This window comes from Macrosteles quadrilineatus, unplaced genomic scaffold, assembly GCF_028750875.1.
Source record: "Macrosteles quadrilineatus isolate MER2022 unplaced genomic scaffold, UCM_ALF_1.0 Scaffold_8__2_contigs__length_117827958, whole genome shotgun sequence".
Lineage (NCBI taxonomy): Eukaryota > Metazoa > Arthropoda > Insecta > Hemiptera > Cicadellidae > Macrosteles > Macrosteles quadrilineatus.
This window is the reverse complement of record NW_026542601.1, coordinates 48,559,757-48,586,942: the sequence shown is the minus strand read 5'-3', so window position 1 is coordinate 48,586,942 and position 27,186 is coordinate 48,559,757. Positions and strand designations below refer to the sequence as shown.

General features: G+C 36.2%; 1 protein-coding gene across 1 annotated transcript; it reads left to right on the top strand.

Annotated features, from left to right (window-relative positions):
• Positions 1 to 934: 934 nt before the first annotated feature.
• Positions 935 to 26,847, top strand: LOC128999759 (F-box only protein 42-like). Its single transcript, XM_054426420.1, has 8 exons — positions 935 to 1,393; positions 3,460 to 3,591; positions 15,911 to 16,122; positions 17,172 to 17,341; positions 19,815 to 19,945; positions 21,805 to 21,962; positions 23,476 to 23,600; positions 25,173 to 26,847. Exons 1-8 carry the CDS (start codon positions 1,228 to 1,230, stop codon positions 25,795 to 25,797), a joined length of 1,719 nt encoding a protein of 572 aa, XP_054282395.1. The 5' UTR covers positions 935 to 1,227; the 3' UTR covers positions 25,798 to 26,847.
• The last annotated feature ends 339 nt before the right edge of the window (positions 26,848 to 27,186 follow it).

The window sequence follows — 27,186 nt, the reverse complement described above, 5'->3', positions numbered from 1 at the left end:
AGGCATATTCTTATTTCAAAAATCCTTTCGGGCTCCGCCCCAGTGGCTCTGGAGTTTCCCATGTTAACCTTATGAGAAATGGAATTATTGAATCTTAACAGCTGTTTCAATTAAACAAGTTGGTTCTGTTCTATGATGTTCAATAGCATTAAAGATACAAGGATTACCAACAGGGTGCAGCACTATTATTTATTTTACATTTATGAAAACAGCTAATTTGCAACCAAAAGGTGAGTGAGCGTAGCGAACGAACTTCAACCTGGAGGGGAGTTAGCGTAGCGAACGAGCTAACCTGAAGGCAAGTGAGCGCAGCAAACGAGCTCCAACCTAAAGGTGAGTGAGCGTAGCGAACGAGCTCCAACCTAAAGGTGAGTGAGCGTAGCGAACAAACTTCAACCAGGACGTGATTGAGCCATAAAACGAGATAATCTTGAAAATTAAGAAGTTAAACGGGGCAAAGCCCGCGGGTTACAGCTAGTCAAATATAAAAGTGGAAATAAATATCCTCAATCTTACAATAATATTAGAATCTTATTTCCATTATCCCAGCAGAAAACGATACTAGGGATCAGTGATCAGTTGTGCCAACTACCTGTCATTTGCGACTTTTGTAAAAACGTCGAAGATAGAATCCGAATCCGTGTATTTCACAATGTGACGGTCATATTATCAGAATCAGAATCTCAATCAGATGCAGAATTAATTTGCAGATGTTGATCCAAGCTCCACCAGCTCCCAGCTGTTCAGTTCGACTGCTTTGCTTGCTTGCGGTTTGCTATAGTGGTGTATTGAATTATTGAATGATCTGAATTTGTAAATTTTTGTGTTTTGCTTGCTGTCTGGATCTCTGGAACAGTGGAACGTCATCGTCAACGTCTCTGATCTCGATCTGTCTGAAGCTGAAGCTGAAGTTGTTGTTGTTGACCTAGCCAAGACCAACTTAAAAAACACCGGGAATATTCGTGTTTTGTTTGATAGCCTATTATTTATCAAAATTGAGAATTGTTTTCGAACTTTTAATTCATAGTGTATAGGTTGTAATAGTTTTAGTGATTGGTGAAACAGGTGATGCTAATAACAAGTAGAATGGGAAATTACATTGGAATATTTAGGCTAGGTTAACTGTGCGGGTGCCCATTTTTATAGGCTACCCTCAAGTTATAGGGTCAAGTTATAGGGTCTACATTGCTCAGATTAAACTTAAGTTATAATTGACATTGATAAGTTATGGATAGTTATACTGAGGAATTTGATTTTCCGTTGGACTCAGAAAGGTGCCATGTAAACGATTTGCCGGATGAAATACTAGAATACATTTTGTGTCTTTTGAGGCCTTATGATGATCTGAAGAAATGTATGTTGGTCAGTAAACGCTGGAATAAAAGTGCTGTCAGTGAGTATATTTTTACTGTTTTTAACTTCAAAACCATAAGTGAGGTAGGTAGGGCCTGTAGATACGGTAACTGAGTGCTTTTAACTTATAGTGCTCACTTAGTAAGAATGTCGCTGGTTTCGATCCTAAGAAAAATCAGTAGGCCTAGCTTTTTGATGGTTTGAAACTGGGCCCCAGCTGTTCTTCATCACTGGGCTTTTATAATAGGCAGAGGATACATGTCCAGTAACCGGACGTGGGTTAGGCGTCTGGCAGTTAGGTACTGTCATAACCTAACCAAACTTGCCGATAGGCTAATGAAAAAATCGAATGAAGGTTAAATTCTGTTCATAAAATAAAGTTATAAATGCCTCAAGTTCTATTAAAAGATGTACAGTTAAGAAGAAATGGCATTCTAAGCAAAATCTTTGACAATAAGTTAGTGTCACCGATGGGATTCAATCTAGATACCTCTTACATTAGCCAAGTACTTTATCCACTACACCACGAACACCGATGGATGTACATCGGATCGTTGTGGTAGTGGTGTTCCGGGGCCCCACAACCCAGTGACGTCAATGCCAGACGCCTAATCCACGTTCGGTTACCGGCCACGCGTATCCTCTGCGTTTATGTTAAGTTAGTCCTGACTAACGAAACATCTGATATTATAGTCAAACTTTTAACAAATAAATGTAGGCCTACACAATCTTACTCCATTCTACCTTTCATATTCAGCTTAAAACATGCACCCAAATTTGTTTATTTATTTATTTATTTATTTATTTTATATACCAACGGAACATCTCCAATTTTATAGTCTAGACATAACAATATTTCTCTTAGGTGACTGTAGAATTTAAATACATTTTTGTAAACATTTCAACCCAGCAATAAATAGTACATATGTAACAATAACAATAAATATGTATAAATATATATATAAGTATAACAACAATAAATATATATATGATAACAACAACAATATAAATTGTTCCATTGTGTTGCTCTCTCAATGAATTGATCGAGATTGATAGTAGCCTAACTTTCATTACCGGTACCTACTAGGCTAGTTCTAAGTTAGAGTAGTATGATAAAGGTCTAACTTTGTAGGTAGGCCCAAGTTACCTAGGTAAATGCGGAGACCTAGGCTAATAAGAAGACAAAAAGGTTCACAATTGTAGCATGGTAATGGTCTATTAGGTAAAGTTCTCCAGACCTTTTATTGACGTCTAAACTTAGCCTAGAAACTGATGTTAGTTTAAACCATATCCTAACTTATTTGTTTTCTTCATTCTTTATTCTTAGTCTTATTTGGTATTAGGCCCTAACACTGTAAAAAATATTAGTTAGTGTGGTGGAAGAAGACAAAATGAAGGCTTAAGCAGCCATAGAGATATCGTTACAGTAACCTTAGTTTAGCCACAGTCAGTGAAGCCGGAATTATCTGATAAGTAAGTGGACCAAAATCTGAAAAAAATATATCTTCCGGTAGGTCTAGTCTAGGTTTAGCAAAGATAGATTTCAGTAGCGCAGCACCCTATAGGCCTAAGTTATTCAGCTTTGAGATAAAAGATCTTTTTGTCTCCTTTTAAGAATTTATATTTAAAGACAAATTTAGGCTATTCATTACGGTACCTACTCATATTGTTGTAGTCATGTACAGTTCAATTGAAATTTTTTTTAGAGGTCGACGACCTCTTTTAACCTTAAATTTGCCTGTCCTCATAGGATAAGGAACGTATATCCAGCAAAGCAAGGGGTGAACCAGTACAGCACAAGGGTAAAGTGTAGGCCTACTGATAAAAAGTAGTAGGTAGCCTTGCAGTACTTAATGGTAACATGAAGTATTTTATGGTTACATGCAGTACTTCATGGTAACATGCAGTCAGGATCCAAACTCACGACAGTCCCTAAGCGCATACCTAGTTAGGGGCCTACTTCCATTTAACTTACTTCCATTATCTATACAAAGTAGGCCTAGTGTGTAGCCTAATTTTTGTTTGAAACAACCATCCTTTCTAATTTCTGTTTGTAGGATACCACAAAATCTACCTAAGTTGTCAGTCTTGTCAAATTTTTTTCAGATGTACTTCATCATAAGAAAAACAACTTCAATCGCTGTCTTGTGAATTTCAACATCAAATGGGAACACTACACTCCCCCAGATAAATGTCACAGCATTTCAAAACGATATTCGCATTCTGCATGCAGTTTTGGTATGTACCGTACATGTTCCACAATTTATATCAGTTATTATGGTTTTTTTATTGAACGTTTTTAATGTTCAACTATAACCTATTAGTCAGTATTTTTTCTTTAATTATCAAAATGATGTTTTACTTACACATACTGATGGGGCGTCACAAATCTCAGTTGATTTTTTGCCTCGTAGCCGCCTCTACTCTTCTCTATCCTCCGCCATCCGGATTTCTCCTCCGCATTGGATCACATCCTTTTTGACTTGGTCATACCATCTCAATTTAGGCCTACCCAACGGACGTCTTCCTGTAGGTACGGCCTCAAAAACCTCCTTCAGTCTTGTGCCATCCTGTCTCCGAAGTACATGACCTAGCCAACTAATTCTTTTGGCTTTTATAAGCTGCACTATTGTCAGGCTCTTTTTATAGGGCACGCAGCTCTCTATTTTTCCTTATCCGCCAAACTCCTTCTTCATAAATTGGGCCTAATATCTTACGTAGTACCTTATACGAAGTACCTTATTTTAAATCAAACATCCTTCATTTCTTTTGGTGAGGACCCATGTTTCACTTCTATACAATAACACTGGCTGTATAATCTTAATTTTGAGCACATCTTGATAATAGTTTGGATGATAAAAGTTTTGTACAGGCCCCAACGCTCTTATTGGCATTTGCTAGTTTACTTTGTATATCTCCAGATCTTCAGAATTCGAACTATTCACGTTAACTCCTAAATATTTAAAGCTCTCCCCACAATTAATTGAATAGTTGGCAATGTGGAAATTTACATCTCTATATTGTTAACGTTTCGGCCAAAGTGAACAACTTTAGTTTTTTCTTCATTTAGCTCTAATCCTATCTTCTTACATTCTTTAATAAAGTTTTCAGCTAATAGGCAAAGGTTTCCAGAGTTTTCTGTTAAAATTAGGTACCACATCATCTGCAAATGCCAAATAAGTCTATTCCCAGTTTTTTATTTATTTTTAATTTTTTTAATGATGTTTTAGGAAAAATTAAATAAATTAGGAGGATTTTTACTTAACACTTATTCAACAGCAAAAAGTGTACAAAATAAATTAAACAAAGCACTTTAATAACAATTGCAAATTAAAAATGTCTTAAGCTTTCACTTAAGTTTACTACTACAATCCATTTAATTAACAGTGACCATTTAGGAGAGCATTAAAAAATTACAAGAGTCGTTAAACAATCGATAAAAAAACATGTTTTGTCACTTTATTGTGACAATCTTGTCTAGAGGAAGTTCAACTTATTTCTTGATCTCGTTCAACGTTTTTAATTCGTCACAAGATAAGGTTGATAAGGTTTCGTTTATGATTTTTCTTAAAAAACCTAAATTTAAAGGAGGGTCAATTTCCAGTGGCTTTTAAGTAACACTTGTCGAACAAATCATACATAATTTATTATTTAATAAATTTGCTTTTGGAAACTATAACTATGTCATGCCAGTAAAGTGTAACATTTTCAAATTACAACAGGGTATTTAGCCTATTTGATCTTACCTACTAGAGCAAAGAAAATCAAAGGTAGTTAGAACTGAACTTAAATTGTTATCCTATACCTAGCCTATTTTAAAACTTGCCTGATAAGTTAAGTATTTTTTGACAAATAAATCAACAATATAGACCTATATATATCAAAATTCAATATTAAAAATTGATAACCCAAGTAAAAATCGTATATATAAATTTTTTTTCCCAGTTTGTTTGGCTCTTCTACCTGTTCCGTATTCAAGCGCTACCTAGATATTTCCAGACGTTTCATATCATACAATAACCTTTGTCCTGTCACGTGATGTCTGGAAACCCCAATCTCGCCCCAGTTCTCTTGCATTCATGCAACTACTAACATGTCCCCGGCACAATTAACTCCCAATTGCTGCTCTCATCTCTTAACCCCAAAGTATATTTAATTATTATTAGTGACACATTATTAAAAGTGAACTATTGAACATTTGTGAAGTGAAACACTACTACTGCCGGTCCGGGTCTGTGTACGAGCAATACGCAATAGCTGGCCAGCAGAAGAAACTCGTGTACGTCTACCGGCTTCGTCTTCTCAACACTTCAGTTAAAAGGAAGGTACCTCATCAATCTCATTATTATCTGTTAAATAATTAGTGACAAGTTTTTAACATTGCTCTTTCAACATACAGTCCATTTGAACATTTTTAGGCAAGTTTACCCCCCATCCGCTGGTCCTGTCGAGTCGGACGAAAATCATATCATTAATAATATATTGTGCTTTTATTAGCCTAGCTACTGTAACTGTTAAAATTGTACAACTAAACTCTTAAAAGTGTCACTTCTCTAAATAATTAGAGCAGTATTTGTATTCTCCATTACTAGTTTTGGTGAATAAATAATATTTTATTTCATTCCCCTGTGCCATCTCAGACGTGAATATTTCATGTTAGTTTCATGTTCATGTCCTCCCACTGCTACATGAATCACGTCATATTTCCTTTAGTTATTTGAAATCGGGAATTAGTTAGGATATTTAATATTTTCTCTAAGTTTCTCAATCAATTCACCATATCAATTATTGTCATTAACAATAATTTTTGTCTGCACTTTGTTTCGTCCTTAATTTTCTAACATATTTTCACTTATCAGAAAGTCAGCCATTTTATATTTTCTGTCCTTGCGATGCACCTTGGTAGCGAACTTCTCCACTAGAGCGCTCTGCCTACAGTCTGCACGTCGCAAGAACCAATGAGCGTCGAGATTCGTAAAACAGAATAAATCGCCCAATGATATTGCTTCTTCAAATTGATCATATGTAAAACTCAGTTTCAAGCACAGGAAATCAGCTGACTGAAAATAAAACACACTCCAGCTACATACAGCTGTGTGAATTGAATCAAAATATAAACGTAACCTTCAAGTTTATTTACATCTTGGAAAATATTGTTTTGTGTGAATATTAAACGAAATATTAGTGGTTGAATCGATTCTTGTCTACATTAAGGATATTGCTCATAATAAATACTTCCCTACTCAATATATTCTGCGAAAATACTGATTCAAATTAAATGACTTGTGTTAAATAGACTTTACTTTTATTTACTATGTCTATCCTGGGTCTGATGGTAAAGTGAAATATAATTTTACATTCATTATTTCTTATAGAGTGAATGTAAATGAATTGATTTATTCTGAGCTATTAATTTGCATTATTGTTAGGTCTAAGACTTGGAGTTATTTTGATATTTAGGTGTTGGTGAATATTTACGTAGGCCTAAACTTATGATAAACTTAGGCCCAGTGTTGGGGAAGCTACTTTTAAAATGTAGCTAGCTACAACTACTGCTACATTTCCAAAAAAGTAGCTTAGCTACAGCTACAGCTACAGTTCCGAAAAAGTAGCTAGCTACAACTACAGCTACAATGAAATGTAGCTACAGCTACAATTTTAGCTACTTTTCCAAAGACGTTAGGCCTACTTTTTATTCCACGCACATTAGGAAAATGTAAAATTAATTGCAACTACATTTTTACTGAACAAACATTAAAAAAATGTCAGTATTGTATCTTAACATTAATTGGAAAACAAATTATTCCTAGATTGTATTTAATTTTTTGGCATTATAAACCTAACATTACAACAACAGAACCAAATAGTTCGGTGTCCCATCATATTTAGTACTTATTTTTAAATATCACATTATTTTTAAGCATCTTAAATGTAAATTTCATTAAGTTCAAAGGACATACAACCAAACTATATTTTAAAAGCTCATTTTATTTCTTTAATATAGATTCATTTATAGATGTCTTATATCAACAATTAAGACCAATAAAACTGTAAAACGATTATTTAAAAATACTTTTTTGTGTTACAGAGCCTAGCCTACTGAAATTGGAGTTTATTGCTTTATTTTAATGTTAAAAACGACATTGCTATAAACTTTTAAGTGATAAGTTACTTGTTCTATGAATAACACTTTTCAATGTCAAGAAATCGTCCTTTATTGTCATTATGCATAGGGCAAATTGTACTTCAACCTAGTTGGTACTGTACAGAAAACAGTATCCAGTAACTTATCCTGAAATAGGCTTTTAATTTAAACATGTTGAAATTTGTAAAGTAAAAATAACATGTAGGCCTACTTGGCTATGTAACAAGTTGGCTATAGTAGGCTTGTTCTTGCTAGGACTAAACAGATAGGATTCCTAATAATTGAACTTGGAACTTGGTATTCGTCTTAAACCATAGCATAGCCTAGGAATTAATAGTCCTATACAAGAGCTGTTACCAGGAGCAAACTATGCTATTTTTTCAAAGTAAGTTTCATGTTATATGGAGATTTTTTCGTTACAATTATCATTTAGTCTATACATATCTTAAATCACATCAGGTAATTTCCTCTTTGTTAATTTAGTAAACCTTTGAAAAATCTTCGTAATCTAACCAAGGAAGGGCTTTTGATGATGAACCACAATCAACAGCTGAAGCAAAGGTTGATAGACCAGCTTTCTCATTATTTTAAGGTTTAGTGTTGGTTTCCATTAAAATCCAAGTTGAAACACTATCGGTATAATAAACAAACTAAATTGATTACTAATTTCCCTGTCAATCACTTGCAAGCATTCAATAGCTTCTCTTGTCACCGGTAACGTTTAAACGTCGTCTGCATCTAGCGATTTTATTTTATCTGACAGTAATCATAGAGTAGTAAATTAAGGAAATGAGAGCCAAAAATGTGGATAACACTCATTTTAATGGCCTCCATGTCCACACAACGTTGTAATAGGGATGAAACGGCTGCAACCAGCTGTATGAAGCCAAGAAAGTAAGGCCTAATTTTTTTGAAAATCTCAGTTTGAAAGAGGTTGTTTCACGTAAGGTTGAGGTTATGATAAAAATCACTATCTCAAACAATGTTAATGTAGCGAGAAAAGTAGCTAAAACTCCGCTACAACTACTTTAAAAATGTAGCTAGCTACAGCTAAAGCTACAAAATCTTAAAAGTAGCGTAGCTACAGCTAACGCTACAAAAAAAGTAGCGCGCTACTGTAGCGTCGCTACTTGTAGCGCGCTACTTCCCAACACTGCTGAGGCCTATAGCTTACTCTTTTGATTACATAAATGGTCTGTTAAAATGAGATTCTCTACACTAGAGAAAAAGGCAAAACTTGTCAAAAATAGGCTTCAGAAAATAAGCAAGTTTGTGTCAGCCCAAATTACTCTCTCAGAAACTCAATCATTAAATGTTGTTTCCATTCAGCGCTTACACAACTATGATGATGAAGTTAGAGGTTTATTCTCTGATTTTAAAGCTTTATTCGATAAAGTGGTTTATGATGATCCTGGTTCTGATTATGACGAAACTGAAGCATGCTCTATGCAAGATGAAATTTCGGACTTGTACATTTCTGTGATCAGTGACTTGAAAATAGTGTTACCTGCTAAAACTAAAGAAGTAACACCTCCCACACAACCATCTCTGCGACTGCCCAAATTTGAGTTGCCCAAATTCAGCGGTAACTACGAAGAATGGGTTAGCTACTACAATATTTTTGAGGCTTCTATTAATAGGAATGAAACTTTGGCCCCTGTGAGTAAGTTCCAATATCTGCTTAGTTCTTTAAGTGGTGAACCCTTAGATTTAGTAAAGAGCTTAAGCATAACTGCAGAAAACTTTGATGTTGCACTTAGGCTGCTTGAGGATCGCTATGATAACAAAAGGCGTGTTGTAACTCAGCTTGTTACAAAAATCATTGATTTGCCATGCATAAGTAGTGGTTCTCTCAAAAGTCTCCAACATTTTCTCACAGTTTATAAAGAGAACACTCAAGTTTTGAAAAATCTCAACCATGACATAACAGCTGAAAATACTCTGCTTGTCCTAACGCTTTTGAAAAAGTTACCTACTGATTTAAGAAAATCTTTTGAGGATTCTCGCATCACAAACAATGACATACCTGCAGTAAATGATCTAATTCAATTCCTTGAAAGAGAATTTAAACGATTAGAAGGAGCTAGTATCGGTCTTGGTCCCTCAGCTAACGCAAGATACCCTTCAGTGCAAAAGACTCAATCTAATAGTTATAGGCCTAAACCTCTTCGAGATAGTAAACCTTACTCCTCTCAAGCTAAAACAGCTTTCGTCACAGTGACTAACACTTGTAAGTTTTGTCAAGCATCCGATCACAATATATACAAGTGTCAAGCCTTTCAGGCTAAAAGTAGAGGTGATAGAGTTGAATTCACTTGTAAAAATAATCTATGCGCCAACTGCCTAGGCCATCTACATGATACTAATAACTGTCCTTCTCATAGAGTGTGTCGAATTTGTTCAAAGCGACATCACACTCTCTTACATGACTCAACTCCCACACAACAGCAGCCAAGTTACCCAACCAAGGTTTTTGAAAAAAAATATGGTAAGCCGCCTACAAATAACGCACCCCAAAGCCATGTCACCGCACCAGTGAATAAAAGTGCTCTTGTAGGATTGTCTAGCCAGTTAAACCCAACTAAAACAACAATTTTACTTGGAACATGTTTAGTTCAGGTGTTTTCCAAAGATGGTCAGCAAACTGTACTCCGTGCTGTGCTCGACTCTGCATCTCAACTTACATTGATATCTGAAAGAGCTGTTCAGCTCATCAGTGCCTCCCGTACTCGAGCACATGATGAAATCCAAGGAATTTCTGGCTCACTAATTCATTCTAGAGGAATAGTGCACATTGATATATCTGCAGTTAATGGTCAACGCTTAGCCTACCATCATCCATGCTTGGTTTTGAATCGTATCACTTCACCACTGCCTCAGATCCCAGTCTCACCTCAAGTGAAGGGATCTTTAAATGATTTTGTTCTTGCAGACCCCTGTTTTGACAAACCTGGAGAAATTGATCTATTGATCGGAGCTGATTTATTCGCTCTCTCACTGACTGGTGAGCAGCACTTCTTAGGCCATAACCTGCCCCAAGTTTTAGGAACTATATTCGGATTTGTTGTAATGGGCATAGCTCCTGTTGCTACATCTGAGTTATCAATCCCAAAAACTGTTTCTTTTCTCACTACACATGATGGAGACCTTCACAGTTCACTTCAAAGGTTTTGGTCAATCGAAGAACCCCCGACATGTGTCAAGACTCAGTCAGAAGAAGATGTTCTCTGCTTACAGCATTTTGAAAGAACCCATACACGTGATAACTCTGGTCGATATGTTGTTAAGTTACCGAAAAGACCAAATCATCCACTATTAGGTGAATCTTGTAGTACAGCTCAACTTAGACTTAAAGCGATGGAAAGAAAATTTGCTGCTCAGCCCGAATTCAAAGATTTATACTCCGAATTTATGGATGACTACATCAAATCAGGTCACATGAGTGCATGTGAGCAACCCATTTCTGGTGAATGTTACTATTTACCCCATCATGGAGTATTTAAGGAGAATCCCCCTAATTACAAAATACGAGTCGTATTTGATGGTAGTTCCAAAACAAATAATGGCGTCTCCCTAAACGATATCCTCATGCCTGGCCCTAAGTTGCAGAATGATATTAGTGATGTCTTGCTGTACTTTAGGTGTCACAAGTTTGTGTTCACTTGTGATATACGACAGATGTATCGCCAGATTCTGGTGGCTGAAGATGACAAGAAATATCAGTTAATCTTTTGGCGATCCAACCCTGATGAATCCCTTCAAGTCTTAAAGCTAAATACCGTCACCTACAGTCTCAACTGTTCCCCGTTCATTGCGATCAGAACATTACAACAATTGGTCAAAGATGAGGGTCACTCATACCCCAAGGCGTCTGAGATTCTAACTAAATCAATATTTTATGACGACATCATCGCTGGAGCAGAAAGTCTTGATGAAGCTTTGTCTGCACAGAATGAACTCAAGAACTTGCTCTCTAGAGGAGGTTTTGAACTCCGAAAATGGATTAGCAACGCACCCCAACTATTGGACCAAGTCCCAATTGAACACAAAGAGACTCCAGTGGAGTTAACTGAAAATAGTGAAGCCTTCTTCAGTGTCCTAGGTCTAAAATGGACTCCAGAGTCCGACATGCTTTCTTACAAGGTTAAGGATGTTGAAATAAGTGCTATACTTACAAAGAGAAGAATATTATCTACAATCGCTAAACTGTACGATTTACCAGGATTTCTTACACCCGTAATTTTCTGGGCAAAAACACTTATTCAGTATCTCTGGACAACAGGGCTAACTTGGGATGAACCTGTTCCAAATGATGTTAGAACCAAGTGGCATTCATTCTTAGAAGAACTCCCAATAATTCAAGAACTAAGAATTCCACGCTACATTTCTACTTCTCTGCATACGGCTGTGCAACTCCACGGCTTCAGCGATGCTTCAGAGAAAGGCTACGCTGCTGTTGTCTACCTTCGTGTCACTGACTCTCAAGAGAATACAAGGCTCTATCTCATCGTCTCTAAATCAAAAGTCGCTCCTTTGAAAAGAATTTCTCTGCCACGGCTTGAACTTTGTGGCACTCACTTACTGGGAAAACTTCTTCAATATTCTTCAAACATACTCTCTGCTCATATGAAAATTGAATCAATCTATGCTTGGTGTGACTCCACAATTGTCTTAACCTGGATACGTACTCTTCCATACCGCTTGAAAGTCTTCATTGCCAATCGTATTTCAGAACTCCAAGAATTGGTCTCTCCTCACTCATGGAATTATGTCAAATCTCAAGACAACCCGGCCGATTGCGCCACTCGTGGTCTTTCACCCTCTCAGCTTGTGACTCATCATTTATGGTGGAATGGACCGGAATGGTTACAGTCATCGCCAGATTCTTGGCCTAAGCCAAAATTCACACCTGTTATTGATGATGACACTCTTGAAATAAGGCCAAATCCTCTAAACATTCTAGCAACCACAGAGAAGATTAAACTCACTGATTTTGATATACTAGAAAAATATTCATGTTTCAGGAAACTTGTAAATGTCATGGCATATATATTGCGATTCATTCATAATCTGCAAGCCAATGATCCCCGCATTGGACGACTTACTTGCCAAGAAACTTCTTCAGCGAAATTAAGAATTTTCAAACTCATACAAAATACATCATTTAAGGATGACATCTCTGCTCTCAAAAAGGGATCTCAATGCAGCTTAAAACTTGCTCGTTTATCCCCATATATTGATGACAGTGGAATAGTGCGAGTAGGCGGCAGGTTGAAACATTCCAACCTTACACAAGATGCGAAACATCCAGTTTTGTTACCTAAATCTCACTGTACTGTCAAACTGTTGATTATGCATTATCACCTAAAGCATCTACACGCAGGCCCTCAATTGCTGCAGTCTATTCTGTCTCAAGAGGTTTGGATATTATCAGCCCGCAGCGTGATAAGATCTGTGATTTTCAAGTGTCAAAGATGTTTCAGACTTAAGCCTGTAAACAAACCTCCACTGATGGGAGATCTTCCTGAAACTCGATTAAAACCTGTAAGGCCATTCTATCACACTGGCATGGACTATAGTGGACATTTTGACATTAAAGTTCATTCAACTAGGAACACTCAACGGTTAAAATCATACCTCTGCCTCTTTGTATGTTTTGCTACGAAAGCTGTGCACCTAGAAATTGTAACAGACCTATCTGTAGACTCCTTCATAGCTGCACTAAAACGTTTTGTTTCTCGTCGTGGATTGTGTGCCCACTTATACTCAGATTGCGGAACTAACTATGTTGGAGCCTCAAAGCAACTCATGAAAACTTTTCAGAATTTCATCAAGGAATCAAACACTAAAGATGCTCTTAACAACTTCGCGTTAGATCACTCAATACATTTTCACTTTCAACCACCAGCCGCTCCCCACCAAGGAGGCCTATGGGAGAGTGCTATAAAAAGTTCTAAATATCATCTGAAAAGAGTCATAGGCGATAGAGTTCTAACACTAATGGAAATAATAACACTCGCCACACAGGTGGAGGCTGTACTCAACTCGAGACCTTTGACAGCATTATCCGCAGATCCATCCGACATCTCAGCCCTTACTCCGGGTCATTTTCTTATCGGCACTTCGCTTGTGGCAGTACCGGAACCAAATCTTGAAGAGGTTCCCGAAAATCGTCTCAACCATTGGCAAACTGTACAAGCCCTACATCAACGCTTCTGGCGACGTTGGCATCAACAATATTTACATCAGCTACAACAAAGAAAGAAATGGGAAAAGCCCAACAAGAATCTAGAAGTGGGTGATCTCGTTATAATTCAGGACCCTAGAACACCACCACTACTTTGGCCTCTTGGACGCATAGTGAAGACTTCGCCTGGATCGGACGGCATCGTCCGAGTTGTCACCATCAAGACTCAGCGGGGAACCTTCTGTCGTCCTGCTACCAAGGTGTACCCGCTCCCCTGATCTCATTATCAGATCAAACAAAATGTTTATTCTATTTTCAAACATATTTCTATTTCAATGTTATGTATATATATTTAATCTATGTTTCTTATATTTCAATGTCAATCTTTATTCATTATGTGTCACTTTGTAACTTTCTCAATGTTTTGAACCATGTATGGTTCAAGGCGGGCGGCATGTTCCGTATTCAAGCGCTACCTAGATATTTCCAGACGTTTCATATCATACAATAACCTTTGTCCTGTCACGTGATGTCTGGAAACCCCAATCTCGCCCCAGTTCTCTTGCATTCATGCAACTACTAACATGTCCCCGGCACAATTAACTCCCAATTGCTGCTCTCATCTCTTAACCCCAAAGTATATTTAATTATTATTAGTGACACATTATTAAAAGTGAACTATTGAACATTTGTGAAGTGAAACACTACTACTGCCGGTCCGGGTCTGTGTACGAGCAATACGCAATAGCTGGCCAGCAGAAGAAACTCGTGTACGTCTACCGGCTTCGTCTTCTCAACACTTCAGTTAAAAGGAAGGTACCTCATCAATCTCATTATTATCTGTTAAATAATTAGTGACAAGTTTTTAACATTGCTCTTTCAACATACAGTCCATTTGAACATTTTTAGGCAAGTTTACCCCCCACTACCCAACCGATTTTCATGATAGAGGTCTCAAAATGAAGGTATGCACGCACAGATTTGCCATCAAGCATTGGCATACGGTATATTTATCTATAATCCCACTCGGCTTATACGTAAACAAAATTTGCTCCCCATGTATTTCTTATGGGGGTTACATTTAGTTTCTTTTTTCCGAGTTCGTTTGACTCTTCTACCTGACCGATTTTCATGATTAAGGACTCAAATTGAAGGTATGCACGCAAAGTTTTCACATTAAGCATCAGGCAGGATATAATTTCAGTAATACCTACTGTATTACCTACTGTACTATACCTGTATTACTCTGTGGGGAGCGAGCTGGCATAGTGGTTAGAGAGCGGAACTTCAGTCCCTGAGGTCCCGGGTTTGATCCCCGCCAAGTCACCAATGGATTTTATCTAAGTGATAATGCCGCAACCCCTAGGTCTAGCCTGAAGTAATGTGAAAAACAATCCCAGGCTCGTGCCTAGCGTCCTAGGAAAAAAAAAAAAAAAAAAAAAAAAATGATTACTCTACCAAAAAACATAATTTGATACATTTTCAAATTCTTACTACAATTTAAGATGTATTTAACCAGTTATAATTATATAATCCTATATATTTTGGTCTTAAGAACCTTCAGTGAAATCGTGCTTTCATTTAAGCTGAACAAGTTTCAAGCAAATACAAGGTGAAAACCCACATAAAAATTATTTTTCATAAGGTTTTTCTATGATTAAAAATCAATAGCTCCGACTCAAAATAATCAGTAAATTATAGGCTTTAATTTGAGCTATTGATAGTTTGAATCAGTTAAGCTCATGATACTGTATTACTCAATCATAAATCATAAATTTTATTATTTCTCGGATATTATATTTATTTTAACACTGCAGAGCAGCATGGGTCCTCTAGTTATTTATTAAGATAATTTATTAAGAATAGCTGGGTAAAATAAATATATGTATATATCTTACTAATATTATAAATGTGTATATATATATATATATATATATATTTATCTTACCCAGCTATTTTACGGATACAATAGCAGGGTACCTCTAAATGACCAGAAGTTCACTGGTTTCTAGAGAAAAGTAGGGTACTAGCTTTTGGTAGTTAGAAACTGGATCCAGAGCTATCCTGGATCTTTGGGCTTTTAATAATCCTGGCTTAAAGAAAAAAAGGTCTCAAGTCAAAGCTATACAGCTATTCAAAGCTATATAGCTCATCCCAATCCACATTGCAATCATGTCCAGCTTGAAGCACAATGATCCAATGGTTGTTTTAATAATTATTTTCAGGAAATGCTATGTATGTGTTTGGTGGGTGCACTTGTACGAGCACGACATTCAACGACCTGTGGAAGCTTGACTTGTCGGCCAGGAAGTGGTCTAGGCTGCTCACTATGGGTACGTACCCGACACCCAAGGCTCTGGCCACGCTCGTCTACTACGAGGGTCTTCTCGTCTTGTTTGGCGGCTGGACACACCCCACCCCGTTCCCTTTGCACCAGGTAACTTTTTGGTTGTCTAATGAAAATACAGTATATACACTATTTAATTAGGATGTGTTGCCTGGTAGTTAGTCTAAAAAACTTCAGTGCGAGAGAGGCAGGTACGATTCCCGGCACACCCGGACAAATTATAAGGGTTAGGACTGCTTTCCCTATATTCCATGACAACATTTAAATATATAGCAACTACTATATTGTTGTCTGCAGGGGTGCCCATCACCCCCAAAGCTCACGTCGCAGAATCCCCCCCCCCCCAAATTCCTTGTTTAACCCAGGTCTGGGGGCTAACCAAGGCCCCACTAGAAAAAACAGGCCATGCTGCAGGATCCATGACCTGTGACTAGTGGATAGATTTCATTGATAAATTCATTGTCATTGCCATTCCCATATTTTTTAGGTAAATAAACAAGCTGGCTGTTTGTAAGATTTTAATGGTAAGAGTTTAGTACAACTATCCACCACTGTGACGTAGTGTTGCGCTGCCCGTGCAGCATGGCCTGTTTTTCTCGTGGGGCCTTGGGCTAACCCACAGTTAAAATGTGGGGTGAGGGAGGGGGCATCCCCGACACTTCTTTAAATTACACTGCAAATTTATGGGAATTTAAGCTTTTGAATCAAACTTTTAACTCAAATGAAATAGACAATTTTGCTTTTAAAAGTGCCAAATAATAGAAAAAACTAATTATCGGTGGATTTTATAAATAATTCACCAAACATGCTACAAGTCAGATAGTGGAAATCCAAATAAACACATTTATATATTTTATAGCCATTATAAAATGATTTATTTACTAAGACAAATTGTCAAATGGGATTTTGATTGCATAATTAATTAATTAACGTAATTTAAATTAAGGAAGTCGTAAAAACTATCTGATAATTCTTTTATGTGCTTCTAACCAACCAATGGCTTGAATCCCCCCAAAAATCATAAAATCCCCCCCCCCCCCAAAAAATCTGATAATCAAACCCCTCCGGTGGGCACCCCTGGTTATCTGTACAAAAACAAAATTAAAATTGTTCCGGTTTTGAACTAGTTTTGAATCCAGGCGTGGAGGACATTCAACGAGTTACATGTGTACGACATCGGTGAGAACAGGTGGAGTTACGTGATCACGCCACAACTGTCACCTCCGCCCATGGCTGGTCACTCCGCCTCAGTACACGGGGACGACATGGTTGTGTTTGGTGGCATATGTGGACAAATGGTTACTGGCAGGTCAGTCATTCTACCCATAATAGTGATTCACTTAAAAACTAACTGTGGATGTTACTTAGAGGACAAGGGCTTAGGTTGTAAGGATTTTTAGTGACATAGAAATATTTTATATTATTCATTGTGACCCTTAGTTGGTATATATTATTGATAAAATAAAATGATTACGGTACCTTATCCAACCACAATGGTTGGTATGACGAATAGTTTCCTTCCTTAGAACTTGGCCAGGTCATTTTGTATGCAACCACATCATCAGTGTATTAATACATTGTGGCATGTCAATAAATTCTTTAAAAGACTGTCACAATCACAATAATTAAAACTTGTCAAGTTGATAAAATAATTAAAATAGAATAAAAATTGATAAAACTGAGTTTAAAAAAGTTATATTAATGAAAGTGCAGCACTGTCTTATCACTGCCACTGACTAAATAAAACTGACTGAATCTTGATGTTTCTTCTTCTCTCTAGTGATGATGTGGTTGCATATAAAATGACCTGATTAATTTCTGAGGGTCAAAACTATTCGTCATACCAACAACGGTGGTTGGATAAGGTAATCATTTTATTTCATCAAGAAATATTTTACTTAGACAAAATGTTCTTTTTAATGCACAATTCATATCGTGGTGTGTGTAAAAAGGTCGATTGATTGCATTTTCAAAAATGGTAACAGCTGAGGGGTGATAAAGGGAATATCTCAAACTACTGTAGACTGTGCACGGTTTATCTGACTCCAAAACACTTATAGCCATGCTTTCATTACAGCAACATAACTATGGTATGCTTTCACAGTTTAAAGCAAATTCTTCCCTATAGGGCGAAAGATTTGTTCAAAGGAGGAACAATAACCCACCGACCTGGCACCAAGTTTTTTGTCTTGTTGGCCCCAGAGAAGTAAAAGTAATACTGTAGTTCAAGGATGTAACATAGAGCAAATAGGCCTGGGTTTTAAGGATTTTTTTTGGGAGGGTAAAAGCAAGCTTACCTGAATAGGAAAGAGTCCAAATTAGCACATAGACACACAACTTGACTCACCCAACTAAGGAAGAGAGAGATTTCCTTAAGTCCAATATGGTGGCCAGAGAGTTATTGAGGCAGTGTTGCAGTTTCAGTTGATCTTATATACACTCTATATACACAGTGTGTATAAGATCAACTGAAAATGTGTTTTTTGCGGGCCTGCATTGAAAGTTTAGGTTCATCTGGACATTTTTTGTGCATGGAGAGAGGTTTAGGTTTGGGCGAAACCGTACTCGTGTGAAAGCTCTCACATGATTCAATAGTAGGGATGAGCCGATTCTGATTCTCGATACCTCGATACCTTCGATAACAGTGGTATCGAAGAATCGCCGGTACTCGATACTTCTCTTCATTGTACTCGATACTGATTCTGAAAAGTGAGGTTAATTATGATGCTAAACTCAACTGACATAGAAGGTTGTAAAGAGTGGCACATCATAGTTTATTTGGAATACTCTGAACCTGAAGTCAACTAATATAAATAATTCCAAGTTCATTATCTCACATTCATAATAGTTTTATAATCCAAAATAGCTTGCCTTTGCATTTCACAACGAACGTTGTTCAAAATGGGTTATGATCTCTGTTCGAGTGATGTGACGAACTCCATGACTTCTATGTGATTCTTTAAGTAATTTAAGTGATATTGAATATGACTTTGATATTGACTTTGATTCTACAACTCAAGCAATAAGGAACATTCATTGTAGGCCTGGATGTACAAAAAAAAAAAAAAAAAAAACAGTGAACATTTTAGGCCTACTTAAACCGATGATTGTTGTCTCAATTAAATTTAGTAAAATATGTTAAAATAAAATGTATGTCTTCTTGAAGTATCTATTTTCTTTACAGGCTAACCTCAATAATCTATATAACCTTAAACAATAGCAATGCAGTTATCTTATTGTAAAGATTAAATAAAAATAACATGCTCCTTTATTTATAGGGATAGCGAGAAGCAAACATCAGTTATTAAATGAATTTTTAACAGGTATCGGTATCGAGTGCGGAATCGAGAATCGAAACCAAAATTGTAGAATCGGAATTGGTATCGTAATCGACCAATTCAGGAATCGGACCATCACTATAATAATCAAAACAGTTTTGTCTGATAGACACAACACTGGTGTGAAAGAAAGCTTAGGTGTTTTCCCTTCTTTTACCATATTCATATTATGTAATCTGAAAATAGCAAAAAGAAGATTTATATAACTCCAATGCAATTTTTTTAAACATTTTTATTCACATGCCAACATTTCTGTCCTGAATATTGTAAATTTTTTCTATTTATAAAAAAAAAATGTTGAAACACTTCTGGAGTCATTGTCATTGATCCTATAATTTAGAGACCTTTCTATTGCCAAATGGCCATATATTTTGTCAAGCCTTTCGGCAAAATAGAAAAGGAAATTTTTTAAAGGTATTGAATACCTGAATGTGATTGTTGCAGTGCTAATGATGTCTGGTGCTTTAACTTTGTGACTCAAACATGGAGGAAACAAGAGACCTCGAGTCCCAAGCCAGTGCCTAGATACAACCAGTCTCAGATCGCGATCAACAACAACAACCTGCTGATCATAGGTAGGACTAAGATTCAGCTTTAATGCCAGTACCAGTATTCTCTTTGTTTAAAGCTCATTTTTGGTAATGGTGGGTTTATGGTGTACATTCACATTTCCCCAATTTAGTAAAAAAAATAAGATTTTGCGATGTTTTGGGCTCTGAAATTTGATCCCTACCACAGGTGAGAAAGTAGCTAAATCACAACAAGATTAGTAGGCTACACAAACCCAGCTGGAAATTAGAATAAACACACTGAATAAAAACTGTATTAAAATCAGTATTGTTAACAACTTCTGATAGAAATGTCTGAAATAATCGCTCAAAGACCACCAGTATCTTGTATGCAGGTTATGGCTGAAAACATCAAAATACATTTGTATTCATCAACTGGCTAGCCTAAACAATTTTTTTTATCATTGCTCAATGCTTCATCTCACAAGTTATGTTTCGAATAATTGTTGATAAGTGTTTTTTTATTTGCACAGTATTTTCTCATTTCTTCCGATTTCATGGTGTTATAGTGTTGTAAAATTATATGGTATAATTTTGCGACAAAACATTCTAGGGGGGGGGGGGGAATAAACTAGTATCCACCAAAGTAAGGCTAGGCCTACCCCTAGAACTAGCCACACTCTAATTTCTTCCCTGTAGTGCTCAGAAGGAGCCGAGACAAATCCAGAGGTCGATACCAAGTTTTCACGGTTTTGACAAATCAATTTATTAAATTTAATTGAAGGCTTAGAGCTCTAGAAGCACTCCTGCAGACGCTCAGTTGGAGCTACATCATCCTCACCTTTGTTTAGGTGTTTTGGTAAATTTTGCCTAACTTTAAGATTAACTCTGTACGGCAGACAAGTATTCTATCCTGGCCAATGCTACTAGTTTAACTACTCGTGTTAAACTTAAAACTGTTTAAGTAAAATAAATGAACGTGCGGTGATTGAATTAACAAAATATAGTATAAAAATCACTACAGAGTCGTTGAGGCCCAATAAATATATTCAATTAATTGTTCAAATCTAAACACTTCCAAGACTTGGTTCTACCACCCGCCAATGACGGGGTTCAGAACTCAGACGACAAGTCTCGGGGTGTTAAAACGACGAATAAACTAAAATAAATTAATGTAATAATTATTCGTAAAGCGAACAGAAAAATCACAATTTTGAAACTAATTGATTAAAATAAAACTAAACGATAGCCACTGCTAGTCACTGGCAGGCAGGAACTGGCGAGTCTAGACTCAAGTCGGTGAGATTTAAGTTATTAAAATTAATTTAAAATTTAATTCGGAAACGAGGATGCGAATGTTAAACAAAAATTTAATTGCCCATAGCCCAAGCTATGGCCAACACATAGGACTAGGAGTAGGGTATTGTGTATGAAAACTGGTAAGTTCTGGTATTTGTTTAATCGTGACACATTTTTACCCCCCCCTTAAAATTTTGTACTTTACAATTTACCTATCCCTCAGTGATCCAATAGTCATCTACCTACAAGGAGACCGGATTCGCGATTTAATTATCATCATCAGACTAGTTCAAATGTCACATCACTTACGTTGAGGTATTCGGCAAACACACAAATGGTAACAAAAAACATCAAACATGGAAAAACATAAGAACTTTACTTTATGTACAATAGGCCAGTATAGGATTTTTGTCATTTAGATGACAATCGGATTGCTGACAGACAGGTAAATTAATCCACATATAATTCTTTGTAATTTGCCATTTTCAAGGAATTTTTTAAAATTTAAAGTTCCTTTTAACAAAAGACTCTTGCTAATCAGGTTGAATCAGAACAGAAAAGTTATGCTCCTAATATTGAAATATAAAAACATCTTGTCTCAGTCTGTACTTGTTGTTTGATGACAGGAGGTTGTGGAGGCCGGCCCAATGTACTGCTCAGTGACGTCTGGCTACTGACGATGACAGGCAACATCTGGCAATGGACACAGATCTCAGTCACCAACCCTCAGTGGGGGATGAGTCACCCCTCCAATGGACAGCTGTGGTGCCATCCAGCTTGCAAGGTGAAACAGCAATGTTTAAATGTGGTTGCCAGTTCTATATGGTGTCTAGCCCACCTGAAAACCAGGAATGGCATGTGAATAAATCTGCCAATAATTGCTTATTATTCTTTCCTTGCATACTTGTGTCAATAAAGAAAATTTTGATCGCAGACACGATGGTGACATGCTTTCAGAAGTTGCCGTGTTTAAAAATATTATATTACGTTACTAGCCCTGAAAATAGGTGGTCGAGTACGGGATTACCATACGAGTCCAGTAAACACATTTTGGACGAGTGACGTATGATATTTTACGCCATACTACTAAATCTGTACAAATCCTTATATATTACCACCGACTAAAGGACTAACAATCACTAGTCATAACCTGTAAGAGAGGTTATTTTTTTTTAACAACCACTCATACCAAATACATTATAATCAGCTGTTTGGTGTCCAGTAAAACTCATTACAGTACAGTAGTACTTAATGAAACCCCATTTAAACAGCTGTTTTCTGGACTAAATCCTTGCGTGGGACATTCGTGAAAATAGTTTAGTGTGGCGTAAAAATTATTACGAATGTTGCTGCAACTGCGGTAAATCAGCATAGATAATACCGCGATTGCAAGAGATGATCACGGATGTTGCCGAGATTGTGAAAGTTCCAGATACTGCTATGGACATGGCAGATGAACAGGGATGTTGCTAGGATCACTAGAAATCATCATGAATGTTACTATGATAACGATAACAGTAAATCACCACCAATGTTGCCATGATAATGGAAAATCATCACTGATGTTGCCGTAATCACTAGTGATAATGAGCACAGATGTTGCAGCAGTTGCAAGCGATGCTCATTAATAGTGGCTGCTATTCTGACAGCAAAAGTTTTAAAATCAATTGTTAAGTTTAGAACTGATTCAAAATAAAGAAAATAACAGGAAAACTGGATTTAAAAAAAAACTAAGATTGAATTTGAAATAGTTTTTTTTAAAGAATGTAAACGTTCGTGATCTAACTATGTACAATATTAATGAAGTCTTTTCCTATTGCCGGATCAATATCGGTCAATTCTATTATTCTCCTAAGTGGAGGTGTTTGGGGAAAATTTAAGTTACAACTACGATAAAAAACAAATTTAAACTATAAAACAAGTGACTGTATTTCTCATCAATGTTTACAAGTCATGAAACAAATTTGGACAACAAAACAGACAGCTGATAGTAAATAAACATTCATATAATCTGTAGTATGACTACAGTACAACAAATAACCTGCTGACAAAAAGGTAGGCATTTTCAACAAATTCAATACTCGTATTTGATTTCATCATTTCATTTTTGTTTTTCTTAAAATTTGTTAGTATATATTTCATTCAATCTATTTACTTTTATAGCTGAATAATGTGTTTATACTTTATTCTTCTTCGATTGCAGGTAATTTTGGTTCTTTGGATGCTTGTGTACACATACATAAAAGGAAAGTGCCTAAATAATAATAGTTTGTTGATTGACATACTTTTGTTTTCAGAGTGGTAACAACGTCATCTCTATTGGGCGTAACCCAACTTCTACGATGCCAGCGTTCTCATTGTCCAAGTGGAATCCTGTTGCGTCTATGCCACGAACACCTAATGACCTACAATCTCCTAGAAGGTGAGAGTAATATGACCAACACAAAGTAGTTTGAATTAACTTTTTTAAATGTCATGACTTCAACTTGATAAGCTGTTACACTTACATACAGTTTTGGAATTTTTAGCCAGAAGCGGTTAAGGTGTGGTGGGATATCTTTGAAGATCAACCTATTTGGCTGTAGTGCGATCATATGTTCATACGTGTCAAATTTTGACTATTTTCAGGTTAAATCAAAACAAACAAACTGGCATATTGTCAATTTAGGCATTTAGGGGCCGTGTTGTATTACTTACGAAAGAATGCTCATTTAAGATAAATAAATTTATTTAGTATATTTCATTGTATAATTTATAAGAAAACATTCAGTATTTAGGCTACTGCATTTTATAAACCAAACTTGAATCTTGCTTCCTTGGCCTATCGTATAACGTTATCCTGTTTGTACAAGGTAAACTTATCTGATTGCATTAATGAATGATCAGCAATAGAATTAGCTCTTAATTATAATTCAAATGGGTCAATACGTTAGTCTATAAAGGTTTTTCTCGTCATCTTGAAAGTATTTAATTCTGGTCCCTAACTTGAAACCCAAAAGGCGGGCCTATATTTATATGTTACAAGATTAAAAAAAAAAAAAAAAAAAAAAAAAAAAACGCAAATCATCATTACTGTATGTCCCAACAGTTACTTTATGTGTATCCCAGTCATAGCAACCACATTATTCTATTAATATGATGATCGGCATTAATTTTGCAAGAAGATTCATTTTTATTGTTTGCTCATATAGTTAATTATTTTTAAAGCAACCATCACTTTAAATAACAACTTCTTTATTAGTTGATTTGGAATTAGGAATCACGTCACTATTTCACAGTAAATATTCTGGTGTAAGTACTTTTATAAAAGTAGGCTAGAGTAAGTTTAAAGTATATTTAACTATTGTCAATTCCAAGAATATGTGCCAGTTTGTTTGTTTTGATTTAAACTCAAAATTTGACACGTATGAGCACGTGATCGCACTACAGCCAAAAAGGTTCATCTTCAAAGATATTCCACCACAACTTAACCACTTCTAGTAAAAAAAATCCAACTGTACCTGACCTTTTTCAAATAAGAAAAGAAAGTAAAATGAGTTTTATTATGAAAATATTGCAAAGCATCCTTAAAGCTTTAATTTTTGATAAACTAAACAGTACAGATTTTAGTCAAGTAGAACCCGAGAGAAACACAATTAGTTTATGTAAAATAGTTTATTTTGAACGTACATGTAATATCTGCTTGCCTTTGTGATTAAAACAATTTAAAATAAGGCCTAACCTCAGAACTTTTACTTAGTATGTTAAGTTATTTTTAATCGATATTGCTGAAGGAAAACATAAAATTGTTGTTTGATATAACAAATTTTACATTTCTATATTAATTAAATCTTGATAATCTGAAGATAAATATTTTTAAGCTTCACATTTAGTGTAAAATTGTATTCAATTGAAAATATAAGTTTTAAATTTGTAAGTCCAGTTTTAGGTTTTACTTGGCTTTTGAGGAAAAACCTATATTTTGTTAGAAAAGCTTAATTGTATTGTTATTCAGGCCTTCAGATGGCTCTTTACCTCCGGTGGACAGAGATGTGAATGTGAACGGACGAAGGGGAGTCCTGCCGAGACCTAGAGCACCAGTCGAACCTTCCACGTCCGGGAGTAAAGACCAAGAAGAAGCTCCGGCAGATCCCAAGTGCCATAAACCAGAGATCAAGGTGGGAAAGTCTCCATTCCGGAACATAAACTTGCCAACCAATAACAACATGGCTGCGTTCCGAGCATCTCCGGGTGGAGCAGGGAAACATCGGGAGCGTCAGTTGGAGGCGTTGCACAGAATGGAGGAGAGACTACGTAGCTTGTCTCGCAACAATCAGGTAAAGGAGAAACTGCCCGAGGCCGTGAGGCAATGTCCTCCCAAGATGGCGATGTTTGTCATGGACATTACCAACGTGTTGACGGACAACGCTGTGACATGGCTGCCGATCAAGAGTGTAGCGACCGGAGCTCCAGAACACACCATCCTCTACTCACTCGTCCCCGGCCAGGGCGAGATCATCATGTTCGGTGGAATACAAAAAGATGTTTCCCAGTTTAACGTTGAAGAATCCTCTTTGAACGTTATAAACACTGTTACTAACACATTGCATTTCATCACTGCCCCGCAGACTGTGATCTAAGTTTTAAGTTTTTGAATGTACAATGCCTGTGTAAATTTGTAATGTAGTTGTTATCGGAAGTTTTTTTAGGAGCTTGAAAGGATTATTTAAATGTAAAAGATTACCATGGTTAATTTGTTAAAAATGAATTTCTGGGAGGTTAAACAAATCTGAATTAATTGAGTATTGATTCAGTGCATGTATGAGAGTTGTCCGTAAATTACTTCACTTGCTACTATTCTAGCTATAGGTTCGGCCACTCCTGACAATGGTCATATTATTCGAAAACGTTGCAAAAGAAATTCAAAGCGCCAAATATGTATCACATTCTATGATTAGATTTCTTCGGTCTCACTTGACAACTATTTTTGATGTCTATTTTCAATTTACTGACATGAATGGAGTAAAGAATCTAGATGTAGAAAATCAAAATATGCACAAGGAGTGGTATTTCGGAGTTGGTAGTAAACATTTGTATGATATTCACCATGAGCTAGGCTGACTTTTGTTGCTTATCAGTCTCAGTTGTAGCAATGACCAAAGTTGGTGGAATTTTGCATGCGGACCGAATGAAAGAGATTATAAAACTAATAGTAAGACCATCAACGACTCCAGTCAGCTCTGGAGGTCCGAAACAAACCGATCAACAAGCTAAGATTCCTCAAATTCAATCACCGTCTCGATGGAAACTGATAAGCACCCATTGCCATACATTGTGCAAACATACAAACTCCCTAAGTAACTAATGCACATTTTCTATGCAAACAATTTATATCCAAAACACTTTTCTGTAGAAAACACATGTGAAAAAATTTTTTTAATAATTAAAGTTTTTAATTTTACACTTTGATTATCCAATAAAACTTTATTGTGAACAAAATGGCAAAAGAATTATTAATTTATAACCTAAGGTTTTTTCTATAACAATTATGCCAAGAGTAAAAGTCTACAAATTTGGTAAAATTAATTGCTGACCAAGGGCACTGCAGGCACCGCATTAATTCCTTTCCTCAATGGGTTGATCGTGATTTTCCCGAAAATGGCCCGAAGGATTTTGATAAAAATTTAGTATGTTATCTATAAGTATAAAAGAGGACTAGTGGCTTGTAGGGACATAAGTCCCTAAAAAGCTTAAATGTAAAACAACTTTTTGCAATACCGGTATTTAAACAAACTCAGAATAACATTATCTATGTGTCAGAATAGGCATCCCTACACCATATCTTTTGTGTAAAAACCAGTTTGTTGTTCTTCTTTGTTTGCTTTTGTTGATGTCATTTTCAATAAATAATTTGAATCACTCCAGTGGTTTAACATGAAAAGGCAGCAAACATATCATTGTTTGTGAATAAATACTGGTTTACTAAGGTAGCTTTGGTCTTGTGGTTAATGAGGATAAATAAAAGCTTC